This window comes from Corapipo altera, unplaced genomic scaffold (assembly GCF_003945725.1).
Source record: "Corapipo altera isolate COAL_440 unplaced genomic scaffold, ASM394572v1 101, whole genome shotgun sequence".
Taxonomy (NCBI): Eukaryota; Metazoa; Chordata; class Aves; order Passeriformes; family Pipridae; genus Corapipo; species Corapipo altera.
Window position 1 is genome coordinate 1,348,918 of NW_020884984.1, and position 26,073 is coordinate 1,374,990.

Consider the following 26,073-nt stretch of genomic DNA (forward strand, 5'->3'; position numbering starts at 1 on the left):
AGAAAAGTCTCACACAGAATCTCAAGTTCCTCACTTCAGTGAATGTGGCACATTCATGTAACAAAATCCAAACTCCAGCCAGCAAACACGACGAAGGGGTGACACTGAAGAAAAATTCCAGTCAGCACAAGTGTGACATCAAAAGAGAGGATATAATTCCGTGAGTTTCTTTAATACTCAAGTACAAAGGCGGCGTCAACAGCTTTCCACTGAGATCTGTGCTCTTTTACTAACAGTATTGAATGGTCCCAGATGAGATATGTAGGTGTCACAGTTCCCACCCCCACAGTCCTATAATGCCATTACATTTCTGTTAGATAGTTTAGGAAGATGAGTAGGTTCCTCTGAGACTACTCATTCCCTCTTCCCAACAGATTTGTTTTACACCTGAAAAGCCACAGTAGCCATTGGGTTCTTCACTGACGTCATGACAGCACAAATAACATTAAAATCCTACCTCCTTCATGAAGAAAGGGAAAATTTAGCTTCTTCCATTAACCAGCAATAACTGGAGCTGAGGACTGTGTTGAAATCCTGTCATTAAGTGCATACAAGCCAGCAAGTAAATGTGTTTATCTGCTAATAGTATGTGAATGTGCATTCATTCATTTGAATGGATTCTCACAATTTCTCACTCAGTAAATGCCTAGAAATGGAGTAAAAGCAAAATAAGAGGAATTCTGGTCCAAAAGGAGAAAGAAAACAACATTATAGTTAGAAAACGGAAGTTATTCCAAGTCCAACTGAAGTGTTTTTGAACATCAGAGACATCTGGGGAGCATATGTGCAGGAAACAGCTCAGTCTCAGAGAGCTGTATGTTACTGAAAATACAGAGGTAAGGAAACATTACATTAACCCTGAGTTTTGAACCTTCCTGCGTTCTTCTGCACTTAAACAGATACTTCCAATGAAAAGCTACAAGGTAACTTTAACAGGATAAGCAGAGTTTCAGACATTTAAAATAATTATAGATGCTTATCAGATTCAGCTTTTAGGTTTTAGATAACCAGATTCAGCAAAGACATTTACGCTCCAAGGGTCAGTAACTCCAAAAGATAAAAAAGTAGATTATTCCCTTTAAACTACCCTGCTACCAATCCATGGCTCCAGCTGGACAATGGCATGGATAACAACATGGGAGTCATTTGAGCTCCAAACTAATTATACAATTTAACAAACTGCTTTAAAAATTTACATGGAATGTTATCAATCTCAGTGTTCAGTGCCTGACCTCCAAAAGATCAGATTGCTATCATTACTAGCCTTTCAAAAATATATTGCATTAATATATATTTTTATATTACAATGAAGTTAATTAAACTAGACGCTACACTAAATGAAAAATCATGTAAATATATGAATATGATAGTTAAAATAAGTACAAATAATTGCTAATTTAGACACTTGGTGCGAACCCCAGCATGTTTCAATAAATCTTCTTTTACGGTCAGAATATGGGAGTTGCAGATATCCTTGACCTGAATGAACTTCTGATGTGGCATAGAGAGAAGCTGTGAAATTCCCTACAAAAAATATTCAGAGCTTATTTTAAGGACCTAAATAATTGGATTGAGCAACTACTTTTCATAATATATATGGGAAATAGAGACTGCTTGGCAGATAAGGCAATTTGCATTTTTTCTTAGTGAGTTAGCCCATAAACCCCACAATATAAAGCTATAAAAGAGATTTCAAATATCCTTCTAAAACCTATTCCATGTTAAAAGCAATAGATTCAATTTTGTAGTAATTTACTTTGATATTTTAAAAGTCCTTTTCCTCAAGTTATCTGTTAAACTTGAGGATTCTCAAACTACTGTTTGTGCTCAGCCATAATCTCTGGAACCATTCTTGATGCTGTAAAAATGGAAAGACTTAAATGAATAAAAAAAAAAAATCTCACAATTGCTCCTTTTTAACACTTATAAATTACTGGAGGTCCACATCCAAGAACAGCAAAGTCAGAATACCAACTTCTTATTTCATTTAAGTAATTTTCTAGAAGTTTTGACTGAATCAGTGATCCACCCCCTAAAACACTTTTTTTTTTTACTATATGAACAGAGCCTTCTCTGAACTTCAAGAAAGCTTCATCATCATAAAATTGCATTCTGGTCTTTTCTGTGCAAACTAAGTCAAACTACATTGTTGCCATAGCACGAAATGATGAGATCTTTACAGAGAATAACACCTGCACTGACACATCAAGAACAACTGTACTCTAAATATGTGCTTGGAGACAAAAGCAATGTGGTGGAAGCGGGAGGTGTGGGTTCTTCCCCACTCCCACCCTCCTTTAAAGATGAAGTTTAATTCTCAGTAGCAGAACATGCTCAGTCGTAACAACAGATTCCAATTAAAGGGGCACAAATTTGGGAAAGATGAAAAAAGACATGCTGCTTCCACGTGTCCACTGACAAGCAAAATAAAACCTGGGACAAATAAACCTCCACCTTATTTAAGCAGTGTATTTTATATAAGCCATATTTAGAAACTAACAAAAAAAAAAAAGAAGACTGAGTTTAAACATAACCACACTGCTTTAGTTATTTACGAAATAAAAATGAAAACATGGAGAGTTCTGTCCATAACAGACTGCTTTTAAGGTGAAGTTATTAATGTCAAAATGTGGATTATATCTGTATTTGCAGCAGTCAGAATGGGTAAGCAATCATTAACTTCTCAGGTAACAGATAAAGGCAGGGCTGCAGTCCAGGTCATCCTCCTCCTTATCCAGCTGATTTCAGATTGTTTCATCATCACTCATGTCCCAGATCTGCAACAAAAAGGAAGTGTAATTTTAGTCTGTGGACTTGAAATATGCTTTTAATATACTTTTATAAATTCAAATTACTATTTAAATTACTTTAAAAGGAAGAATGAATAGCATTTTATGAACTGTTAACTAGCACCAATGCAGCTTTCCATAAAATTCAGTGTTCTTCTGTTCTGTTAACAACTTACACACCATTAATTATTTGTCATCTTGGGATATTTTTAAACATATAATTTTCAGCATTTGTCACTTCAGCTATTTGCTATTTAGAATCATTTGCAGTAAGACTTAGACCAAAAACCAGACATTTTGTTTTGGTTTGCTGACTCATTGGCACATACTTAATGTGAGTAATAACTTTTAATAACCAGCATAATCTACTCAACATTGCAGAAAAATTTCAAGACATCCCATACTTCACTTTACACTCAAATATTAATCTCATAAACAGCAGTTTAAAGACAAGAAGTTATATGGAAATTTGTACTTTTCTATTGTTTAAAAAAATTAAAAACTACAGATTTTTTTCTGCAGTACAACAGGATTGTACTTTTACTTTCCAACTTGCCCTTGTTCGGTAAGAGGTTATAGATGAGGGAAAGAAATGAGTATTTGCATAGACCATCAAGGAATCTGGTACCCTTGTGAACACACTAAGGTAAATGTTGGAAATTCAGAGCAGTTCCCAGGCAGCAGATCTGAGGGAAAATACAGGGACTTGCTAGCAGAACTATTCTGCGGGGAGTAACGTATTCTGAATATATAGCACAAGCTTCTTCTTCCAGAGAAACAGGGGGGCACTTAAGAGACTATGATTTCTCGGAGGTTTAGCTCCTGGCAAATACCCTCCTTCCACTTGGCAGGCTCAGGCTCAGGACTAACATGGGTACTCAGTTTTGAGTTGGACTTAAAAATATCATAATACTAAGCTTATAATACATAAAACTTCATCTGTGACTTGGGGCATTTCAAACTTGCCCAAATTATCTGCAATACTGCTGGAGTACCATGACAAGTCTTTCTGAGTATGAAGAATGCAATTTCTAGAGTACAGAGTTTTCAGAAGAGGAGGAAGTCTCTCACCTGACAAAATGAGCAGCAGTCCTGTGTCCTTGGGAAAATGAAATTTAGTTAATTTGTTCCAAAACATAACTTGTGTGTTGGCATAAAATTGCCAGCTGAGTTATTCTCTCATTTTACATCCTGACCACTAAAATACATCAGAACCCCCCCCATAACAGAATGTGAAGTTATTTAGGCTGTGAATTCTTCAGGGCACAAAGCAGTATTTTACATGTATACAGTGCCTGGGACAATGGGGCACTGTTCTCATTGCACTGGACACACCAATAAAAAATACAAATAGTCCTGTTTCTAGACAGGCAACAATGCCTATTGACCTTTAGTTTTAAGAAATCTCTTTAAGAAAAAAAACATAGTATTTCTGGAATTAAAAAACATTCTGAAAAAAGCTCTTCAAATCCAAACTTGGAAAACATAAAATCAAACACTTCGCTGCTTTGCTCCAAGCTGTGTAAAATGAAAACTCCGAATGGCGAGAGTTTCTTGATTCCTAGAAGCGTTGCAAAATGGTGGTGTAAATCCTAATGGAAAATACTGAAGGAACAGTCTGTTTACAAAAGGAAAAAAAAAAAGTTTTCATCCTGCCCTAGATGAGCAGCTTGGAGCTTGCCAAGGCAAACACAAATGTCCAGCTCACCAGTCAGGGTCAAGGATGTGGAAAATAAATACAAACCCCAAAATCTTTAAATAGAGTTTATGGTATGATTCAAGCCAGAGAAAAGCAGAAATCCCAAGTTTAGACAGATAGTCCCTCTTTGTCTGGCCTACTCCAATCTCCTGGAAACAAAGCCTGTAGACTGCAACCTTGACAAACACACCTCAGGCACAGCAGTACAACAAATACTTTTAAAAATACACCATGAGGTGATTCAAAGGCAAAGTGAAAGGAGCCAGCTGACAGCCCTAAAAAGTCTCCTTTATCTCCACAAGAGATCCCCAGGGAGTGGATCCAGCTCCTCCACTCCAAGCCGTCCCATCATCGTCCTGATCCAAGCAGTGGGGGTGAGCAGGAGAGCACACTCCCTCTTGGGTTATTTGTTTTGTAGAGAGAAAGGCTGTTCAGGTACCAGCTACATCAGTAATTTTGTGATAGGCAAATCCTTCCGTGCAGGAACTGACAGCTCCATGATTCCTGCAAAGCCTGAAGAGCTGTTTTGCTCTTCCTGTCTCCTGTGCAGTGCTGCTCTGTCACCCTGCCCAACCCAGCAAGCAGCTCCAATGGCACTGCCAGGGCTTTTCTTGGAACTAGAGGGCACAAAGTGCTTCCCTGAGTTTGCTGGTGTATGACAGGCAACCCTTGGAGGGCCCAGGGAACCTGACAGCCCAAACAAATCCACAACCTATTAGGAATATAGGTTCATTAAAAAAAGTGAAAAGAATGACAATCAAATTCTCTCCTATCAAACACAGCTCTTTTCTAGGAGGCTTTTAACAAAAAAAAATATTTGCAAAACAACTGCAACAGATGTTCACAGGTATTTAACCACTACTCAAACATCTTGGACTGAGGAGGATTTTTTTTTAAAATGTTTGAAAACTATGCTATTATTTCACCTCCAGGAGAACAGACAGTTTTATAAGACAGTTTACACTTCATCCAACAATCAGAGCAGTCAGAACCATCAAACCATAGAATGGTTTGGGTTGGAAGTGACCTTAAAGGTCATCTTGTTCCATACCCCTGCCATGGGCAGGGACACCTTCCACTAGCCCAGGTTACTCCAAGCCCTGTCCAACCTGGCCTTGAACACTTCCAGGACTGGGACACAGCATTGTGTGTCAAATTTTACTATGGTTCATAAAGAACAAATTAGAGGTACCTTAATAAATGACATGCAGAGGGAAGAGAAAACATGAAACAAAAGGGAAAAATTCAATACAGAAGTTAACAACTGCAAATTAACTTCAAGAAAATCTACAGGGTACTGTGCAAAGGAAGTTGTGTGAGATGTCAATAGTGACAGCTAAATTATCACAGGCTCTTAACTAAAAGCAACTATATGTTTCAAGAAAGACATTTAAGCTATAATAGACTATGACTATGCAAAGTGAACCTTTTAAGAGGGGAAATAATGAAATACAGAAAGCCATGAAAGCTAACACCTAAAATGACTGTCATGGCAAGAATCTGATATCCAAACCAAGCTGTTAATCTGCATTTTGTTCTCATTTCTCTGTCCTGAGCACACCTGGTGAGTCAAACCCAAACGCAGCTACAGGCAATGACAGGAGAAGTCACAAAATGGCAAGATAATAAACCAGCTGTCAACCCCACCCCAGCCTGCACAATTCTGGGCAGATTATCTGAATGCACCTGTTTCTTCAAATATGTGCTTTTATATTCAAAATTCTTTGTAGAAGTTCTTAAATTTCACATACAAATTATGCCTATTCAGGATAAGAGCAGAATTCCCACACTTGTTTTCTTGAAGTTACAAGCATTATTTTCTTAAGTAATAGGAAGAGTAGGGGTGAAAAAAAGCCCTGTGTATTAACTGTTCACAAGTTCCCACTGACTGATTTTACACAGTTCCAGACTGTAGCATCCAATAAATCCCACTGAACAGAGAGTTTTGCATTTCTTCCATACAACAGTAACACCTGGTACCTGCAACTGAACTTCCACAACGGTTCCAAAATTGGTGTTCACCTAGTGAGGCAGGTAGTGGCTTTGCATCTTAGAATTAACATATGTGATTCAAACAGATAACAACTGTTGATCTTATAAACAAACTTGCAAGAAATATAAATGCACCTTTAGGGGATTCTTAAAAGTTTCTTGCCTCCAAACTGCCAAACAAACAAACAACCCCCACACGTACTATTTTCTACACACAACTGAGATACATTTACATTCCCATGTACCAAAACACTCTGGTTAGTAGGATCTGGAATAGTTTTATTATGTAAACCACAGTGTTTACTACATTAATAAATGCTTCAGATATGGTGAGGAGTAAAGAGTAAAATTCGTGGGCAGAGGTAAAGGCTGAAAATTAAATGTTACATCAATCAAACAGCACAGCTGAGTATCATGAGAATACATGGCTTCCCAGATCAATTAAGGCTTATCAAATCTTAGTCTGTGATTTAGAAACAAACAGGAAATTTAATGAAAAAAAGAATATACTCGAGCATCTGTTTAAATTTAAAGCAACTAAATTATTTTATAGCTATAAAATGTGAGCTTTTTGATACATATGAGGTTAAACATGTTCTTGTTCTATGCTCTGCCACAAAGACAATACATCAGAACTTTGGGCAGCCTAAATTACTTTACAGCTTATGCATGGGTGGTTAAATGTACTTGTACTAGAAACGAACTGCAGAGAGCAGGCTGCACGAACATACCTCACATGACCTGTTCCATGTTCTTCTTGGTCTACTGGCTGCATCTTTCAGGAATGCCCAAAAAATGAAATTGCACCTTGAAATTCATTAAATACCTGCAGGTTCTAACCTGCAACTTTTTCAGACTTTACAGTATAGACCAAGGGGGATAATTATGAAGTTCAGCACGCTCCTTTCATCTTGGGCTGCACAGTGAGCATTACCCTTCATCTTGCCAAAACCCAAAACACTTCAAGCATTTTGCATATTCAACAATTCCTTCCCCATCCCCCTTTCCCACAGGAAAAAAAAAAAAAGCCATAAATGAACAAACAACATGAAGAGTGCTCTAGACCAACAGGAGCATTTTCCTTTGTTCAGAATTTAGACCTGACTGCATGTCAGAGCCTGCTCAGGTTGTCAGAATGTACTGACTCCACGGTCAGGTACATTCGCTGTCTAAGAACCAAAGGGATGCACTTAAAACAAGGATCCACCTGTGCTCCCAGTGCAAGACCTTATCCTACAACTATCACAGTAGTTCCCCCATGTTTGTTTTTTTCAGAACTGGCTTCTAACTTTCTATAATTAAACTACAGCTAGAGTCAGCTTTGGCTATAATCTGAAGAACTATCCATGAGATACCTGTTACTTCCATTGACACACAAATTGCAAACTTAAATGCACAGAAACAAATTAAACTTAAAAAAAAGGTCAAACTCGAGGACTAGAAAAACTGCATTTCTTTCTTCAAGTTGCTTTATTCAAATATTAGGTAGAGAAAAGAGTGGATAATTTCTCCAGATCCCTTTACACAATGGTCCTATCCTAGCTAGTTGACCTGGCTGCCAAATTCCTGGCATTCCTAGTACCTCCACAAGTTCTGTTTTTCTGTCTCTCCCCTCAAAGGCTTTCCTGTCTGAATGGTTTACTATCTTGCAATAAAATCAAATCCATCAACTTCATATCTTTTTTTTCAATGATGGTGCCCCGACTGATGTTTGATTTACCCTTACAGTCTTTCCAAAATTCTAAACTTTCAGCCCATAACCACAGTTTATCAAGGTGTTGGGGCATTCTCATTTTGATCTCAGTCAACAGCAACAATTCTTCAAGTTCCTCTTGCATACAATTTTTTTTAATAGATGTACAATACTTAGAATCACAGAATGGATTGGGTTGGAAGGGACCTTAAAAACTTCATTCCGGCCCTCTGCCGTGGGCAGGGACACCCTCCAATAGATCAGGTTACTCAGAGCTCCATCCATGAGTGGTCTCACTTTTCATACAAAACTCAAATGTTACCCTCTCAAAACAACCCTCCTGATTTCTATCCTGGCAGCTGCAGTTTGCTTAAGAATCCTGACATTGCCCTCCAGGACATTTCCTTGCTTTCTTGCTTCCTCTGATGTTCTCCATTCTATCAATGCCTTGAGGTTTATTTGCTGTCCCTTTACTCTTTATCCATTTTTGTATCCTTTTTATCCAGCACCAGTTTTCCAGGAGCCTGGGAAAGAGGGATCAAAGTCTTTCTCTGAAAATATCCTTTTCCAAGATGGGCTTTGTGTGACCCACCTACATTTGAGCAACAGGTGGGCAAAAGGCAGATGCAGGAAGCTCCTGAGCACCTGAGTTTTGCTCACACACCTGAAACCAGACCTTTGCCTAAATATCTTATAGAACTAGCATCTAAAGGTACCAAACACTTTGAAAGCTATTTTTAAGAACAAACCGAAAAAAGGTAAGTAAACAGTAAAGAAAGTATTTATTTACAAATAAACTTTTAGCTAGAAAGCCTTTTTCATATCTCCAGTAATACGTTCCAAACAGATACACAAATAACAGCACTAGATAGTATTTAGTACCTTCTAGTTTTATTGCAGCTTTCACAGATATTCATCCGAATATTATATGAAAACATTCATAAAAAGAATTTTGTTTGAACATGACTAACAGTTAACGAAACAATACAACAAAAAAAATACAAAAAATGCACACTATGGTTTTTCTGGTATAAGAATGGCTCAGACACACTTCCTTCCATTGTTCCTTGTTTTACAAGGAAAAAAAAGAAAAAAAAATAGAAGCAGCAAACACAAGACCAATTTCTCTCACCTTAAAGTGCTTTAGAGCTGAAAAGGCCATTTTCAGGGCATAGCACTTGAGTTGTTGGAATGACTGTACCTAAGAGGATAGTTTCTACTATTCAATCTTTTCTTCAGGCTCTTAAAAACTGAAAACAAACTAGTGTGAAAACAAACACACCCCCACAAGCACTTTTGATGACTGCCATTATTTTATTTTGTGTAGGATTTTAAACTTCATTTTACTATCACCAAAAGGCAACTATCCAAAAAGAACAGTTGTTTGAAGGAAGCCACAATTAATGTAAATATTGTCATAGTAATGATTAGATCTGACATAAACCCTTTGACTGAAATGAAAATTAAACATTATAGTATATAAAAGTATACATTCAAATTCTGCTATCATCTTCCTCCTTTGATGTGTCCAGGTTTTCCATTAAAAATAAAGCTGTGTGTAAGTCTATTTTCATCACATTTATAAACCCTGCAAAAAACCTGACAATGTACATGTAAAAGCACATATACTTTTAAGGGTTGTGCACCCTTGTACTGGAAATCTGGATTGTAAACATAAATGGATCTTTCACAACAATTAACACAATTTATACACCTGAGTCTATGCCATTCCAACTGCACAGACTTTATTTGTTCTGCTGTAAATCAATAGCTTGCCATGTTCCACTGCATCTTTTTAATTCACAGGTGATGCAGAACTGCTGTCTAAGGCCTGTAAATGAGCTCTCAGGTGACCCACAATCAAACAGTTGATAGTTACTGATTAAAAATAAGCAGCAGTTTACCTACAGGAACTTTTCAAGTGAATTGCAGAAATAATTCAGAAACAATAAAGAGATTATAGAACATGGTATTTAAGGTACACTCAGTGTTCTAACACAGGATCACAGAATCAGAGACCAAGCTCAACTGGAGGGTACCTCTGGAAATCATTTTGTCCATCCCTTCCCTCAAAGCAGGATCAACTAAATCAAGTTGCTCAGGTCCTGTGAATAGAATCACCATAGATTCATAGAATGGTTTGTTCAGCTGAATTTTAAATATTTCTGTGATTTCACAGTCTCTCTAAAAATCCTGCTCCAGTGTTTTACTTTATATCCAAACATAAGATTAAATCATCTCTTGAAACAAGGATCATTTTTATCAGATTAGCCCATACCTACCACATATCCATAAATATGTCCTCCTCCTCCTCGTCCTCCTCCTCATGCTTCTTTATAGCCCCTGCCCATAGCTGACAGAGCAACACCTTCCTGGCAGGAACAGCACACTCATCTACTTCCAGTCTTTCCAACAGTTTAAAGCTGCTGAGCTATAAAGGCACAGTTCTATTCACCCAAAAACCAGATAACCCTTATATTCAAAAGCAACTCCAATCGTAACCATCTGCCTGGTCAGACAGGGGACACACTGCTGGAGGTGAGCTCCGAAACCCTGTGTGAACATCCATCATCCCACATGGAGACAGATTTTGCGTGGGAGAAGGAACTAAGATCGGCCTTTGCAGATCATATCACAAAAGGAGATTGCCAGATGAATACCCTCCAGAACTGGGAAAATCTCCCTCTTCTTTTCAAAAAACACCCCCAAATTCTAGAAGGACAAAAAAGGTCAACAGAAATCCTTGAAGCTGTACTGAGTGATTAAAGAGCACAGAACATTTTCAGAGCAGACAGAGAATCCCATAATAATAAAAAGTATTATTGGAAGGTCCCCCAACTCAGATACGGGTCACGTTTCAATCCTACACCTATGGCATGTTCCTGTTGGATCAACCACACTGCACCTTCACGAAGAGTAGTTGGCAAAGGCAAGCAAGATATGCATTATTCCAATAATAGGGATCCTTTCCAGCTCAATTCCCATTATCAGAAAATAACATTTCGCAGAAAAACCCAACACATTTCCCATATGCCGTTATGTCATCTTACATGTGTATTTTGTACACATCTTTACCGTAAACAGACCCTCTCCTGCACTGTCTGCAATACATAAGTAATACAAAACTTGAAAAGCCATCAAAATATTAATTCATTAAAGTTTTGATATATCCAGTGACCTCACTAATCTCATCATTGCTTCCATGGAGATACTTGTGGTGTATGCACAACATTTCTATCTTGTGGAGGAGGCATCCAGAAGTTATGGAAAACTCTCTCCTCTCTCCTCTTACGCAGAAAGAATGCTTTTCATATAGTTAGAAAAATAATCTCGGAAGACACAAGTTGAAAGTAAATGAATAAAGGAACATGGTTGGCAGTATTAAATGCACAAAAGATACCGGAATATCAGATTTATTTCATGTTAGATAGTTCAAAAACTTGGGAAAGATAAATACTTTATACAGTATTATTGTATATTTTATAGATTATTTTAATGAATGCTTTGTTAAAATAAATATTTATTAAAATATTACATGCCAGTTTCCCCTATGATTATTATTATAATAATACCTGTCACTTTCCCCATTATGTTTATCAAATAATATAAAAATAATATTACCCAGAAAAGCATTGGTATAAAAGCACAAGTAGGTAAAAATTTAGTTATTACAGGTAAGGTAATCATGTTCTAGAAATACAGCAGGCAGATCAGATTTAAGGTTCAGTTTTGTTTCAAATGGACAGAAAACTAACATGAAAAAGCAGAAGGTGCATCAGCAGTAACAGACCCCTACAAGTACATTTGCTATGCCCATACATTAACAATTTTCTAAATAAAAGAGGCAGCCTCAGCTTCACTCAAACCTCATGCAGTGACTTAGGTAACAGTGCTTCAATTCTACCCAGATTCAGCTGAAAATTTGTCCAAGTGTCAGATTTATTTCTGTAAAACTTCCATTAATACAGAAACAACTGAACAAACAAGAATTCTGATGATCCTGTGCAGACATTTTGGGCTTGAGGGGTCTTGCATGACTCTGGATTCTGTAAGCCTTCTTCAAAATTGCTTTGAAATTGCTTTCGATCAAAGAATTTCAAAATCTGTTGGGTTAGCAGATGGTTTGCAAACAGTTGTGTCCTAACTATCAAGTCTCCTTATTTAATTCCCTCATATTCCCTTCCTTTATCTGTCCTACTGGACCTGCTGTAACAAAGTGGAAGCCCACTTGCTCTGCTGTTGGTTTTTCATTCCCAGTAAGAAAGCAATCTTTTAAAAAGCTGCTTATAGTGGGTGAACCTTTTTGCAGACTGGTAGCACAAAGCTGTCAGAAGACAGCACGACCAGCAATTGGTTTCTTGGAGTGCAGCAAATTCTTGATCAATTCCAAATCCCACCCATTCTGTTGCACTTTATAATTTGTAACCCAGTGCTCTGAAAAAGAAGAGAAATACACATAGCCCCCTGCAAACTAGTCTATCTGGTACAAACCAATCCTGTTATTTCAAGTCCAGTCAGGATTAGCAAAGCCCTGTTGCAGCACTTCCCTGGTGTCACAGGAACAGGAGGTACATCATGGAGCTCTGGAATGCTGGGGACATGGCAGATGTGCTAGAGCAAAGCTTACAAGCCAAACAGCTCCTCTTTCCCCCCACTATGGGATTACTTTGATCTTTTTGCCTATTATAGGACTGTAACTATACTGAGTTTATGGGATCAACGGGACTGCAGAAAGAACGCATTAATCCAACCCTGAGAAGCTACTTTTAAAAGCTTGATTGCAGGCAGCCAATATTAGTTAGTATGTTTCCAAAATGGGAATACAAACCAAGGCTGTTAAAGGAATTTTCCGTAAAATTCACCTTAAAACAAGCAACAGATCTCCTGCACTATGAAAACATACTTTACTTATTTGTGGCATTAAATTTACATTATCTTAAATATCCCTTTTTTTTTTCCATTTCACCACCTCCTCTTCTCCCCAAACAAAATACTGGAATACACCTACGAGGTTTTTCTGCATAATTGTGAACAATTAAGTGTTTTAATTCAAACAGAGAATGGTCAAATACTGCAGGGTCCTCAGGGATATCCTCTCATGCTGGGATTCCCACAGGCTGCATGAGCCTTGCCATGTCTCACCATCCAGCAGAGACACACCCCAGAGCACCCTGCCCCAGCACAACTGTCATTCCATCGGGCTGTGCTCTCCCTTCGGTGCCAAGAGGAGCAGGACCAAGGAGCACTTGGACAACACGCCACAAGTGACACCTTTGTGGACAATATTCAAAGCTGAGGTCATATTCATTTATAAACATTTTAAATCACATTACACTCCTAAAATCACAGAATTGTTTGGGGTGGAAGGGACCTTAAAGATCCAGTTCCACCCCCTGCCATGGGCAGGGACACCTTTCAGTAGACCACGTTGCTCCAAGCCCCGTCCAACCTGGCCTTGGATGGGCAGCCACAACCTTTTTGGGCAACTTGTTCCAGTGTTTCACCACTCTCTGAGTAGGGAATTTCTTCCTAAAGTCTAAACCAAACTTAATCTCAGTTTAAAACCATTGCCCCTTATTCTGTCACTACCTGCCCATATAAAAAGTTCCTCTCCCTCCCTTTTTTATAAGCCCTTTTAGGCACTGGAAGGGGCTCTAAGATCTCCCTGGAGCCTTCTCTTCCCCAGGCTGAACCGCCCCAGCTCTCTCAGACTATCTCCATAGGAGAGGTGTTCCGTGATTAGTGAATAAAATGATTCATTTTACTCAGTTTCTAAATCAATTCTTTAAAGAACTGATAATAAAAAGAAATTAAAAGGAACAGGTGGGCCAGAAGCCGCTGCACATGCTGCACGGGGCCCCGGGCTGCCACACGGGCTGCGTGGGGTCCCGGGCTGGCCGGAGGCCCCTGTGCCGTGCGCGCTGTGCGCACGCGGTTCGGCCCCCGGGCACAGCCACAGCGGGAGAAAGGAGACAGAGGGAAAGCCTTGCCGGCGGGTACTGCGCCCCCGAAGAAGAGGAGAGGGGAGCTTCGGAGCACAGACAGGTTTGCCATTCCAGGTTTGGAGGGGAGGGGGGGGAGGCAGGGGAGGAGAGGGGAAAGGTGTTGAGCGGGCTGTGGGGCTCCTCCGACTGGCGGGTTGGAGAACGGGGCAATCCTGTATGAAATGGTGCAGGTGAGCAGTGCACCTGAAGTTATGTGGTAACACAGTGGGGAAGGATAAGGTCAGGGTGGATAGTGGGTTCTTTTAGAATGATGGGGGTCCTGGCCAGGCTGGGGCCTTGAAAGGCACCCCAGCCTTGGATGGGTACGGGGACCAGAACGGCTGGTTTGTTTGTTTGTCTGTTTGTTTCTGGTTCACCTGCGGCTACTGCCCAGGTTCAGCATGTTCTGGATATATCTGCTTTGCGCTGTTACATCCTGAAAGGGTGGACAGGACAAAGGGTTGTTCCTGAGTATCTCCCTGAGATTGTATATAGATAGGTGATAGTAAAGTAAGAAATGAAAGACTTGCCCGAATCATTCTAATACGAACATAGCCTGTGTACCCCTATGTGGTTGCGAGCTATGCTGGTGATGGTCCATGCCTTCGGTAGGGTCGCCCATGCCAGACAGGTCAAAACCGTAGGGCCAGATTTAATACATTATTGGGCAGGATGAGCTCGTTAGCCTTCTGGCAGTCATCCTAGGAGAAGGACAACTCTAATCCCAAACCCGGGCAGATGATGAGCCCTGTAAGGCCATCCATCTAAGAGAAGGTCACTCTAATCAAACCTACGTCCTGAGGACCTCGCTGCCACCATCCAAGCTTGCTCAGCCCTGGCAACAAACCTTGGGATTAAAGGGTGGGTTCAGTTCCACGCATACTGCATCTCACCTAAAAAATCCACTGCGCAGGCTTGAAGGCTCTACCCACATGCAAAAAGTCCTGTAGCGTCGGGTGAGGGTCGAAATGGCAGGTGAAAGGTGCACTGGAAGCCACAGACCCAACCCTGCATGCAGGCGGTTCAGGATATTGGTCATTTGAGACTGACCGGAGATGACAGTCTCTTGGGGCAGCACTCTGAATGACCAAGCAGCCTTTTTAAGAACAGCACTGCTTGCTCCACTCGGAGAGGGGCCTAGATAAGGCGGCCTAAACAAAGCTCATCTCCACCTTCACCGGGTTGATTAACCACAAGCCAACGGGCATCTTCTTCCAATGCGGTCGCACAAAGATCAAAAGACAAAGGCATGCACCTGCCTCCAAGGGTGTACCTAAATTAACTCTAGCACGTTGGAACATCAGAACCATGCTCGATTCTGCGGATAGTGGACATCCTGAGTGTCGGTCTGCCCTAACTGCCCATGAACTGTCTCGTCTCAACATCGACATTGCCGCTCTCAGTGAAGTTCGCCTTCACGAGGAAGGAAGCCTCAGAGAACATGGTGCTGGTTACACACTCTTTTGGTCAGGTAAGCCCAGAACCGAAAAACATCTCTCAGGAGTCAGTTTCATGATCAAAAACTCTATTGTTCCTAAACTCAAAAATCTGCCATCAAGTCATTCTGACCGCATTATCCCCTATGCCTTCCACTACACTACAACCAACACGTTGTCCTCTTTAGTATATATGCCCCAACTCTCCAAGTTGACCCTGCTGAAAAAGATAAATTTTACACTGACCTGCGCTGCCTTACCCAAAATGTGCCTGCAGATGATAAGATCATTATCCTTGGTGATTTCAACACCAGAGTAGGTAAGAATTTTGAAGCATGGAGAGGAATATTAGGCAAGTATGGTGTTGGACACTGCAACAATAATGGTCAACTTCTGCTGGAATTCTGTGTGGAGCAACAGCTCACCATTACTAACACTATCTTTCAGCAGAAAAATAGTCTGAAGACAACCTGGATGCACTGCAGATCTAAGCATTGGCACCTCATCGATTATGTCCTGGTGAGACGGAAAGATGTCCGCGATGTCCACCATACCTGCGTGATGCCCAGCACAGAATGCCAAACAGACCATCGGCTTGTGCGCTGCAAACTCAACTTCAATCTCAAAATCAAATCTAAAAAGGGCAGTCTCCCAAGGAGAAGACTCCAAGTTAAGGAATTGTTGAGGAAGAAGAGAACCGCTCACGACGCTCACCTTGCACTGCCATCCTGTCATGCAAGAAAAACAGCCTTTTGTTTTGCATGCAGCAAGCTCCAACAGAAACTCCGTGACATGCAGAACAAGTGGAGGATCAGTCTAGCTGAAAAAACTCAGTTATGTGCAGACATGGGTGATCACAAAGGATTCTATGAGGTCCTGAAAACACCATACGGGCCTATACACCAGGTCCAAAGCCCTCTACACAGTGCTGATGGTCAAACGCTTCTGACAGATAAAACCTCCATTCTGAATCGATGGTCTGAACACTTTCAGACTCTTTTCAGTACCAACCGTGTAGTCCAAGACTCAGCTATTCAGTCCACCACACAACAATTGGTGAAATACGAATTGGATACTGCCCCCACTTTAGGAGAAATCCTTAAGGCCATACAGCAGGTGAAAATCGGCAAGGCAGCTGGGGTTGATGGAATTCCACCTGAAGTCTGGAAACATGGGGGCCTTGCACTCCATGCTAAATTTCATGAGTTTGTGGTGCGCTGTTGGGAACTAGGCGAACTCCCATCAGACCTTTGAGATGCAGTCATCATCACTTTGTATAAGAAGAAAGGTATTAAATCAGACTGCTCAAATTACCGGTGGTATTACTCTGCTCTCCATTGCTGGCAAAATCCTGGCAAGAATACTCTTGAACAGACTAATACCCACTATAGCAGAAGGAATTCTACCTGAAAGTCAGTGTGGTTTCAGAGCCAACAGGAGCACCACAGACATGGTATTTGTTCTCAGACAACTGCAAGAGAAGTGTAGGGAACAGAACAAAGGTCTCTATGTAACCTTTGTTGATCTCACCAAGGCTTTCGATACTGTGAGCAGAAAAGGTCTATGGCAGATTTTGGAACGTTTACGTTGTCCCCCCAAGTTCCTCAAAATGATCATCTCACTCCATGAGGATCAGCATGGCCAAGTCAGATATGGCAATGCACTTTCTGAGCCCTTTCTAATAACCAGTGGTGTGAAACAAGGCTGCGTTCTTGCACCAACCCTATTCACAGTCTTTTTCAGTAGGATGCTGCAAAGGGCCACGGCAGACCTCGATGATCAGGACGGTATCTACATCTGATACTGTACTGATGGAAGCCTTTTCAACCTAAGGCGACTGAAGGCCCACAATAAGACCTTAAACCATCTGTCCAGGAGCTGCTTTATGCTGATGACACCGCCCTCGTCGCTCACACAGAAGCAGCTCTGCAGCGTTTAACATCCTGCTTTGCAGACGCTGCTGAGCTCTTTGGGCTGGAAGTCAGCTTAAAGAAGACAGAAGTTCTCTATGAACCTGCACCTCAGGAAGTCTTCCATCATCCCCATATCACCATTGGCCAATCAGAGCTCAAATCAGTCCAGCAGTTTAATTACCTAGGTAGCCTCATCTCCTCGGATGGTAAGATTGATGGACAGATAGACAACAGGTTAGCAAAGGCATATAGTGCCTTCGGAAGACTCCATAAAAGAGTCTGGCGAAATAAACACCTGAAGAAAAGCACCAAGATCAGTGTTTACAGAGCCATAGTGCTGTCTACTCTCTTATATGGATCTGAATCATGGGTCATCTACCGCCACCACCTGCGACTCCTCGAACGCTTCCATCAACGCTGCCTCCGTACAATCCTAAACATCCACTGGTCAGATTATGTGACCAATACATCTGTTCTAGAACAAGCAGCAGTCACAAGTATTGAGGTCATGTTGCTGAGAACACAGCTGCGCTGGGCAAGGCACATCTCCAGGATGAAGGACCACCGCCTGCCTAAGATCTTGCTTTATGGTGAACTTGCCACTGGTTGCCACAAGAGAGGAGCCCCAAAGAGAAGATACAAGGACTCCCTGAAACAACATCTCAGCCTTGGCCATATTGACCAACATAACTGGTCTACTCTGGCCTCCAATCGGGAGGTCTGGAGAGACACTATCTATAACGCTGCTGACGCTTTTGAGAACGCAGCAGGATCACCCTTGAGGAGAAAAGACAGTGCAGAAAGAATCGTGCCTTCCAGAGTGTACCACCTGGGGAGTCTTCCTGCTGTGCCTTTTGCAACAGGACATGTCTATCTCATATTGGCCTTTTTAGCCACCAACGCGCTTACAACGAGCGTGGGTAGTGCCTTCCCAAATCTTCGTCCGCGAAGCCCAGCCATGAAAAGGAACAGGTGATTAGAGATATTGCATAGGGGAAAACTGAAGATGTGGGAGAAATCAAACAAAAAAGGTATTCTATTAATAATTGAAACATTAAGTTATTGTTTGCAACTCCTGTTTTTAGACTGAAAAAAAAATCCGAGGAGCACTCTTATAATGATGATCTGTAAGGTCCCTTTCAACTCAAACCATTCCAATGTTATGAAACATTTGGGTCTAAATTTGAGAAACATATGAGTGTGTTGAATAGCTACACTGTAGGACTTCAAATTGAAATTATTTTATCCAAAATAAACATCTTAGAGGAATTATTTTGATAATCTCTTTACTTTGATCCTGTTCCCAAAATATGGATCATGCCCCGTGCAAACTGGGACCCTTTTGCTGCACAGTGCTCAGTGATGAGCTGCATTCCCACTTGCAGCTCCATGTGGAATGATCTCATCCTTAGCCTGTCTGACTCTACACCAAATCTTTATAATTTTTTTGGCTCACTGGGATATTCTTACAAAATGCCACCACTGCATTCACCTCTTGTGTAATGCAGAGACTTCAAAAAACGCAAACCCAAACCACCACACAAAACACATCTAACACAAAATACGGTTTCCCAGGAGCAATATTCCACCAAAGCATTCTCACTGGGAGCTCAGAAAAGTGAATTTTGTATTCTCTGCAAAGCTGACCATGTCTCTTGGATTAACCTTTCAAGTGCTACTATTTTAGCACAAAATTTATTTAAGAGTTCTTATGTAGCTCTGATATTTCTCTTCTATTGATGGAGTCCTTTGTCCTCATAACAGTCTAAAAAATTTATATTGTGATTAAGAATTGAGATTTTGATTTCCTATACAGTACAGATGGACGTTTTCCCCTATTTTGTTTGTTTGTTTGTTTAATTATAGGTAACAGAAAGTATTTTCTAATGAGCTAAATCTGAATTAGAGACATACCATACCCAGGCTGTGGTTGAAGAGACTTCAAAAATTACAACATTCAAGAAAATGAGTTTCAAAAGACATAAATGAGGCTTGATTTCTCCATAGCTCCATAGCAGGGAAATGTTAGCTCAGAACCACTCATTTCTGCCTTTGAAATCTTTCCCATCTGCAGTAACAGACCTCATGTCATTCTGGCATTAAGTAAAATTTCTGTTTCCACTCATCTGTTTTATCAGCTACTGTGGGGCTTTCTCCCACACTGAGCTATCCACAGGGGATCAATTCTCAACCAAAATTATATGTTAACAGTTGATAACTTATTCTTTGATATTCCCGAAAGGTGAATTAATCACATTCAGAAATCAAAGAAACAAGTGATGGGATGTTGCGGAAGTAGAATTTTTGAGTATTGCTTCAAACTACCAAAGACAGCAATTCTTTTTTTTTTTTTTTGAGGGGGGGGGATTGAAACAGGATATTGAAAGCAGGAGCTATTTTCTTCTCTGCCCCTCTGCACAACATTCAATATAATGATCCATGGTCTGGTTAATAAACTAAACATTAAGTAAAGTTTTCCTTCATCTTCAAAGTCATGAGCTGTTTATTCCACTGGTAAGATTATGTAGTCAACAAGAGCTGGCATAGGCAACCTTTATACACTATTCTAGATAATGGAGATAATTCCAGACACAGTTATAATCAAGAGAATATGCTTGTTAAATATTGTGATTTTTAAAAATTAGTGCTCTGTCAGTGCACTCTTTAGATAAGACAAACTTTGGGAAAATAGGAAGAATCTTCTAGTCACATATATTGCACCTAAATGAACAACTGTCTTTTAAAAAGCAATTCCTTCTTTCTCTAAGACAAAATATCATCCAGTAAGTCTCTTCAGTTACTGTATCTAACAGCAAAGTACAGAATTACCTCTATGAAGACAGATTTTCAAAATTTGCTTTGCTGAACTTTGATTTAAACTAGCTTTTAGCATTGAACAGAAAGCTTTACTAAGAAATTCAGTGAGTAAACAGTCTATAAAGCTCATGTGTTAGATACTTCTGTAAGTTCTAGTAAAATATTTCCTCCCTCTCTTCCAGCAAACAATCAGGTGTGGAATCATAGAACGGTTTGAGCTGGAAGAGGCCTTACAGATCATCTCATTCCAGTTCTCCTGCCATCAGAGTGGCATGTACAGAAAGAGGAAAAGGCTATGAGCATAAGCTGCGGCAAGAAAAATTCTGTCTGGAAATGAGGAGACACTGTCAAGTGACAGTGGTGGGGCACTGGGACAAACTGCCCTAGGGTTGAGCCCTGCACTGAGGAGGAACCTGGATGTGATGACCATGAACTCCCTTCCAGCCTCCATGTTCTAGGATTCTTACTATATTGAATAACTGGCAGTTAAGTGTTATAAATTCAGTTGTATCAACATCATTACATTACTCAAATGACTTAGTTATATATGAAAAATTAAATCCTCTAATGAGTTCAGCAACTTAACTGAATATTATTTATTTTAAAGGCTTATTTGCTCATGACAGAGGGGAGACTGCTGTGGGAGAGAGGGGTTGGCATTTCTTTTTCACGTTCTGCTCAATTGGTGAAGTTCAATTTCCAGTGAAAAAACCTAGGCAGCAAAGTTTTAAGCAAATACTGTCTAATTATTTTAATACAGAACAAATAATCTATACTTAATACAAAAACATCCTTTATAATTATTGTTTTGAAAGCCATGGAACTGTTTTCTAGTTCAGAAGGTTTCTGAAGGACTAAATGATTAGCTGTCCTAGCCTGATGTACTCATTTCCCACTAACCTGATTCCTAAATATTACTGCTCTAAGTGCTGTTGCTGAGGTAAGGAAGTAGCCGCTCATGGAAACTTTTATATTCATTTGTCTTTGTACTATACAGCTCAATTAAAATGTCAACAGTAAAAAAAGTTCCATAACACTAACCAGCAATACTGAGGGGCCAAAAACCATCCAAACCCATTAACAATTGTATCTCAGGTTTGGATCTGTACGCTTCATTTTCTGTGATGGTTTCTTTGAACAGCATTCAATCCTTCAAACTCACTCGCTTCAGATGATTTCTCCAATTACCAAATAGACATGAGAGACATAAGAACATGAAGCCTTCTCAAAAAACTACATATATCCAACTTTTCAGCCTAACTCAGCAGACAAATGACTCTCCAACTGGTCTCAGAAGAGCACAGATTTGTCCCACTGGAAACCACACCTTCAGCGGCAGTGGAGTCCCATCACCCACCTATCATAACTTATCCCTGGGCCAAGAGCCAGAGTTGATCACACTATTCAGCATGATAAACCTAATCTTATTTCTCTCCCAGCTTTTATTAGTGACTTCTCCGTTCCTTACCTTATTTAATTTAATGGCAAAAAGCTGCCCTGACATCAGTTGCACAGCATCAGTCCTCATTTCCATCTGCATCCCGGGGATATCACGCAAGAGCTCTAAACTCAAACTCAAGAGTCTCCACATTAAAGCAAAAATCTGAGTAGAGATTCTCAGTCTTTCAGTAAGTCATGATGACAGGAAAACTGTTATGGCCATGAATAAACATTGCTGGGTATTCTTACTTCATTTTCATATAAAGCAAGATTTGCTTTTTGGGCTATGTGAAGCACTGCTTCCAGGGAATTAAAAAACCTACAGAAATCCGAAGACTGGAAGTGTCAAAGACTAAAGCATTCCTTGAAAAGTCAGAAGTCTTGAGCAAAACCAAAAATGAAGAGAACACAAACAGCTAAAGTATTTTTGCACAAATTGAAAAAGTCCTCTAGTAGTTGGGAGCAAGCTGGAACTTGCATGGGGCCCTGCACACCCTGGCAAACATCTTAATTGTTCAGAGCAGACAAAGTCTGTTTAGTCATGTCTGCTGAGGGGAGAAGGATATTACAACACATCTGCACAGGCTGTTTCCACATCGGTCAACTGGTTCTCAAAGGCTGTTTTTACATGCCTTTCCTCCAGCCAGAACCCTGCACACATGGACACCATTCCCCTGGTTGGCCGTACACCTGGTGGGCACACAAGGAATCTTTGAATAGAAGCTCAAAATGAGCAATCGAAGAAACAATCTCAGCGTCCTCATAGACGTGCAGTGTCAACACACAGTGATGTCTGGAGGGATTTTGTAAGAGTCTAAGTATGCCTCAGTGAAATTTCAAAACAAGTATAATTCAGAGCTGCAGTGCCCACTGAGGATAGAAATGACAGATCTAAAACACCTCAGGAATGGCAAAGGATATAGGCAGCAGCTCAAACTGGGAGATGAATTCAAATGGTTCCTTCACTTATGCAAGGATGGGATGGGTAACGCAGGATTCTTTCTAAGATATTCTAGCAAGGTTTTTAATCTGTGTTCCAAAACAGCCAGAAGCTATTCCCCTACAAAACATGCTGCATGAAGCAAAATGATATTTAAAACCAGCAAGGAGGTGGATCTCATGTAAATAACTATGCAAGGAGTAAGTGTGGTTTTGTGCTCTACAAACAGCCAAACAGTGTTTCCCTGCTTTGGCAGCGGTACCTCCATTTCCAACATATACACTCCCTTTTACCTCTGTCACTTTATTGGAGGAAGCAGTTTAAGATGCATCTGTACTCTGATTATGAAATCATCAGTGAAGTGCGAGCTCTGTAAAGGGTAGCTTCATGACCTATGCAATGTGAGTCAATCTTGCCCCACAAGACTGGGTTAATGTCCAGACAATCAGCAAAATATTAAACAAAACCATATACAAATTAGCACAAATCTTACGTTTGGACCTCTCTGACTCAGTGAGGGTACAGTACAGCCCAAAGCTGTATTCATTCTGTTTGATTTGTTATACTTGTATGGAAATACACACTTTTCCCTTCAGCTTAAGTTTGCATTCTGGAGAATCTTAAGCCTGGCAGGTGACACAGACACACACTATTTATATGTATTTTACCAAATTCTTAACTAATATATAAGAATATGTTTAGTAAATAGTTTAAACTTAAACTCTTCAGGTCAAAAAACTGTCCCGGCTTCACATCTCATTAAATAACAGAGCAGGATTTGCCTTTCACAAGAAAAAAACCCTAACAGATCAGGTTCAATAAAAGAAATTATATATCTCTATCGATGTCTCCACGTTCTAATCTGGGGCAGTGATAACATTAGTGACATTAGTTTAGAGACAGTTGCTGTTTCATAGAATCATAGAATCAGATGGGTTGGAAGGGACCTCTGAGATCATCAAGTCCAACCCCGCTGTGGTTCCCAGACCATGGCACTGATGCCACATCCAGTCTCATCTTAAACACCTCCAGGGACGGAGAATCCATCACTTCCCTGGGCAGCCCATTTCAAAGCCTGATTACTCCCTCTGTAAAGAAATTCTTCCTAATATACAACCTAAACCTCCCCTGGCACAGTTTAAGACCATGCCCTCTTGTCTTACTGAGAAGCGCCTGGGAGAAGAGACCAACCCCCATCTGGCTCCCCCCTCCTGTCAGGGAGTTGTAGAGAGTGAGGAAGTCTCCCCTGAGCCTCCTCTTCTCCAGGCTGAACAGCCCCAGCTCCCTCAGCCTCTCTTCATAGGACTTGTGCTTGAGTCCCTTCCCCAGCCTCGTTGCTCTTCTCTGGACCTGCTCCAGCCCCTCCATGTCCTTCCTGAGCTGAGGGGCCCAGAGCTGGACACAGCACTCGAGGTGTGGCCTCACCAGCACTGAGTACAGGGGAAGAATCACTTCCCTGGACCTGCTGGCCACACTGTTCCTGATCCAGGCCAGGATCCATTGGCCTTCTTGGCCACCTGGGCACACTCTGGCTCATGTTCAGCCTCCTGTCAATCCAAAGTCCCAGGTCCCTTTCTGCCTGGCTGCTCTCCAGCTACTCTGTCCCTTTATTTAAAGCAGTCAATCAAAAAGGGATTTATCTCTAGACTAGAACTTTTCCCACACCAAGGAAAAATGAAATTCATATGGAGATTAAGTACAAAGCTGGGTAGGCACATCGCATTATTTCATTTGGGGAATTTTTTTTAAAGTTATGGCATTGCTGCTAATGAGAAGAAAGAAGTCAAAACCAAACAAATCATTCAAAAGGCAGAATAAGTTCCAAGTTATTATAATTATAAAAGTTCACACAAAGACTAGAAGTACCATAAAAACTTAAGAAAAATTATGCAGTGAGTCAAGGGTTATTAAAATACAATGGGAAATGGGATAACCATTGCATTTCTTCATGCTTGTAACTAGACTAAAAGAACATTAGACAAGCAGGATTATGTCACAGGGGTGATAGAGTTATGCTCCTTGACTTATACAGTATGGCATGATTACATTAATAAACGGAGTATTTCTTACTTGGAGAAAATGGCAGTGTCAACCTGATTTATCATCCATAAAAAAAGGAAATTAGAAGTACCTTAAATCATGTAGCAATGAGACTGAAGGATAAACATGTATGGGTTGTCTAATTATTGGTGACAGCTCTACGTTTGATTACTGGTGACAGCTCTATGAAAAATGAGTTAAAGGAGATTTATTAGAAGTGTTTCATAGAAACTGAGATGAAAAAGGTATTAACTGGGGTTCTAGTATCACTCCAGACTGAAAGTATCCTGCAGTAAAAGAAAGGTGTCAGAAAGCTGACAGCAGTGGTGAGGAGAGTTCAAAAGAAGATTGATATAAAGCAAAATCATTTTTAAGACAAGCTAGAGTTTGGTCACAAGATGCATGGATCAAAACATCAAAAAGTTTATGGTGACTTACAATATAATGGACAAAGGTGCTAGAATAAAAAAAGTTCTTAATGCAAAACATAGGTAAAACATGTAGACAAAAACAGGAGGAACAGTGCCACATGAAAGTAAATAAAAGAGAAAACTCCGATGTGAAAAGGTATCAGTGCCAGATACTACTGATAGAAAGTAACATAGACATCAGTATTAATGGCACATTTGCTGAAGAATTAGGTTTTCCTCTGAAGTGTCAAAACACTGATCTAGACCAATGTTTTTAAGAAATAGGGAATATTACCATTTTTGAAGTTTAAGAACCAGATTAAACAATATAGGTGTATCCTGACAGCTCTAATAAGCCAGAGCATAACAAACCATTTCTGCTGTTTGGGGATTGATGGCCATGAGCTCATCACAATCCACCAGTGTGGAGCTCAGCTGACCAAGCACAGGCAGAGAACCAGTTGTGATAAGTAACTGCTTCAGAGTTGGTTACTGAAGTCATATTCCCAAGGGCTGTACAATGGGAATTCCAGCCTCCTCCTGAACCTAGTCCTTTAAAATTGCTTTGTCTGTTTTGGCCCTAGGCTGCATATTAGAAATGATAAAAGTAGTTCTTTCATTCTCAAAGCAAGACAGTTCAATTGCCAGTGTCAACATGACAAAGTGCTTGTGGCTACAGGAGTGGGGGGAGGAAGAAAAATGGGGGGGCAGGAGAGAACTCTGCACTTAATACTGGGCAAGTAAGAACAGAGTTTTTCTTTCCAGCTGAAGCCCAGACTTATTCCACCATATTTCTTACCCTTCTGTATGTTGAGTAGACTAGAACTGTTGCTCTGACAGCAATTACAAATCGAATTCATTATAATTATTCTTGCAACATAAAAATGAAGACATGTCCCTGGAAACAATTCTTCATCTTT

The 26,073-nt window shown here is 40.4% G+C and overlaps 1 protein-coding gene across 5 annotated transcripts in view; it reads right to left on the reverse strand.

Moving 5' to 3' along the window:
* Window positions 1-560: 560 nt before the first annotated feature.
* ATG7 (autophagy related 7) overlaps window positions 561-26,073 on the reverse strand; it is a 103,896-nt gene continuing 78,383 nt past the window's right edge. For 4 of the 5 annotated variants that reach the window (XM_027665980.1, XM_027665981.1, XM_027665982.1 and 1 more), the window contains 2 exons: window positions 9,306-9,374; window positions 561-2,777 (listed from right to left, as the gene is read on the reverse strand). In XM_027665980.1, coding sequence (XP_027521781.1) covers window positions 2,745-2,777; window positions 9,306-9,374 — 102 coding nt within the window. In that variant the 3' untranslated portion in view covers window positions 561-2,744. The remainder of the gene's footprint in view (window positions 2,778-9,305; window positions 9,375-26,073) is intronic. The other variant, XM_027665983.1, reaches the window with a different exon arrangement.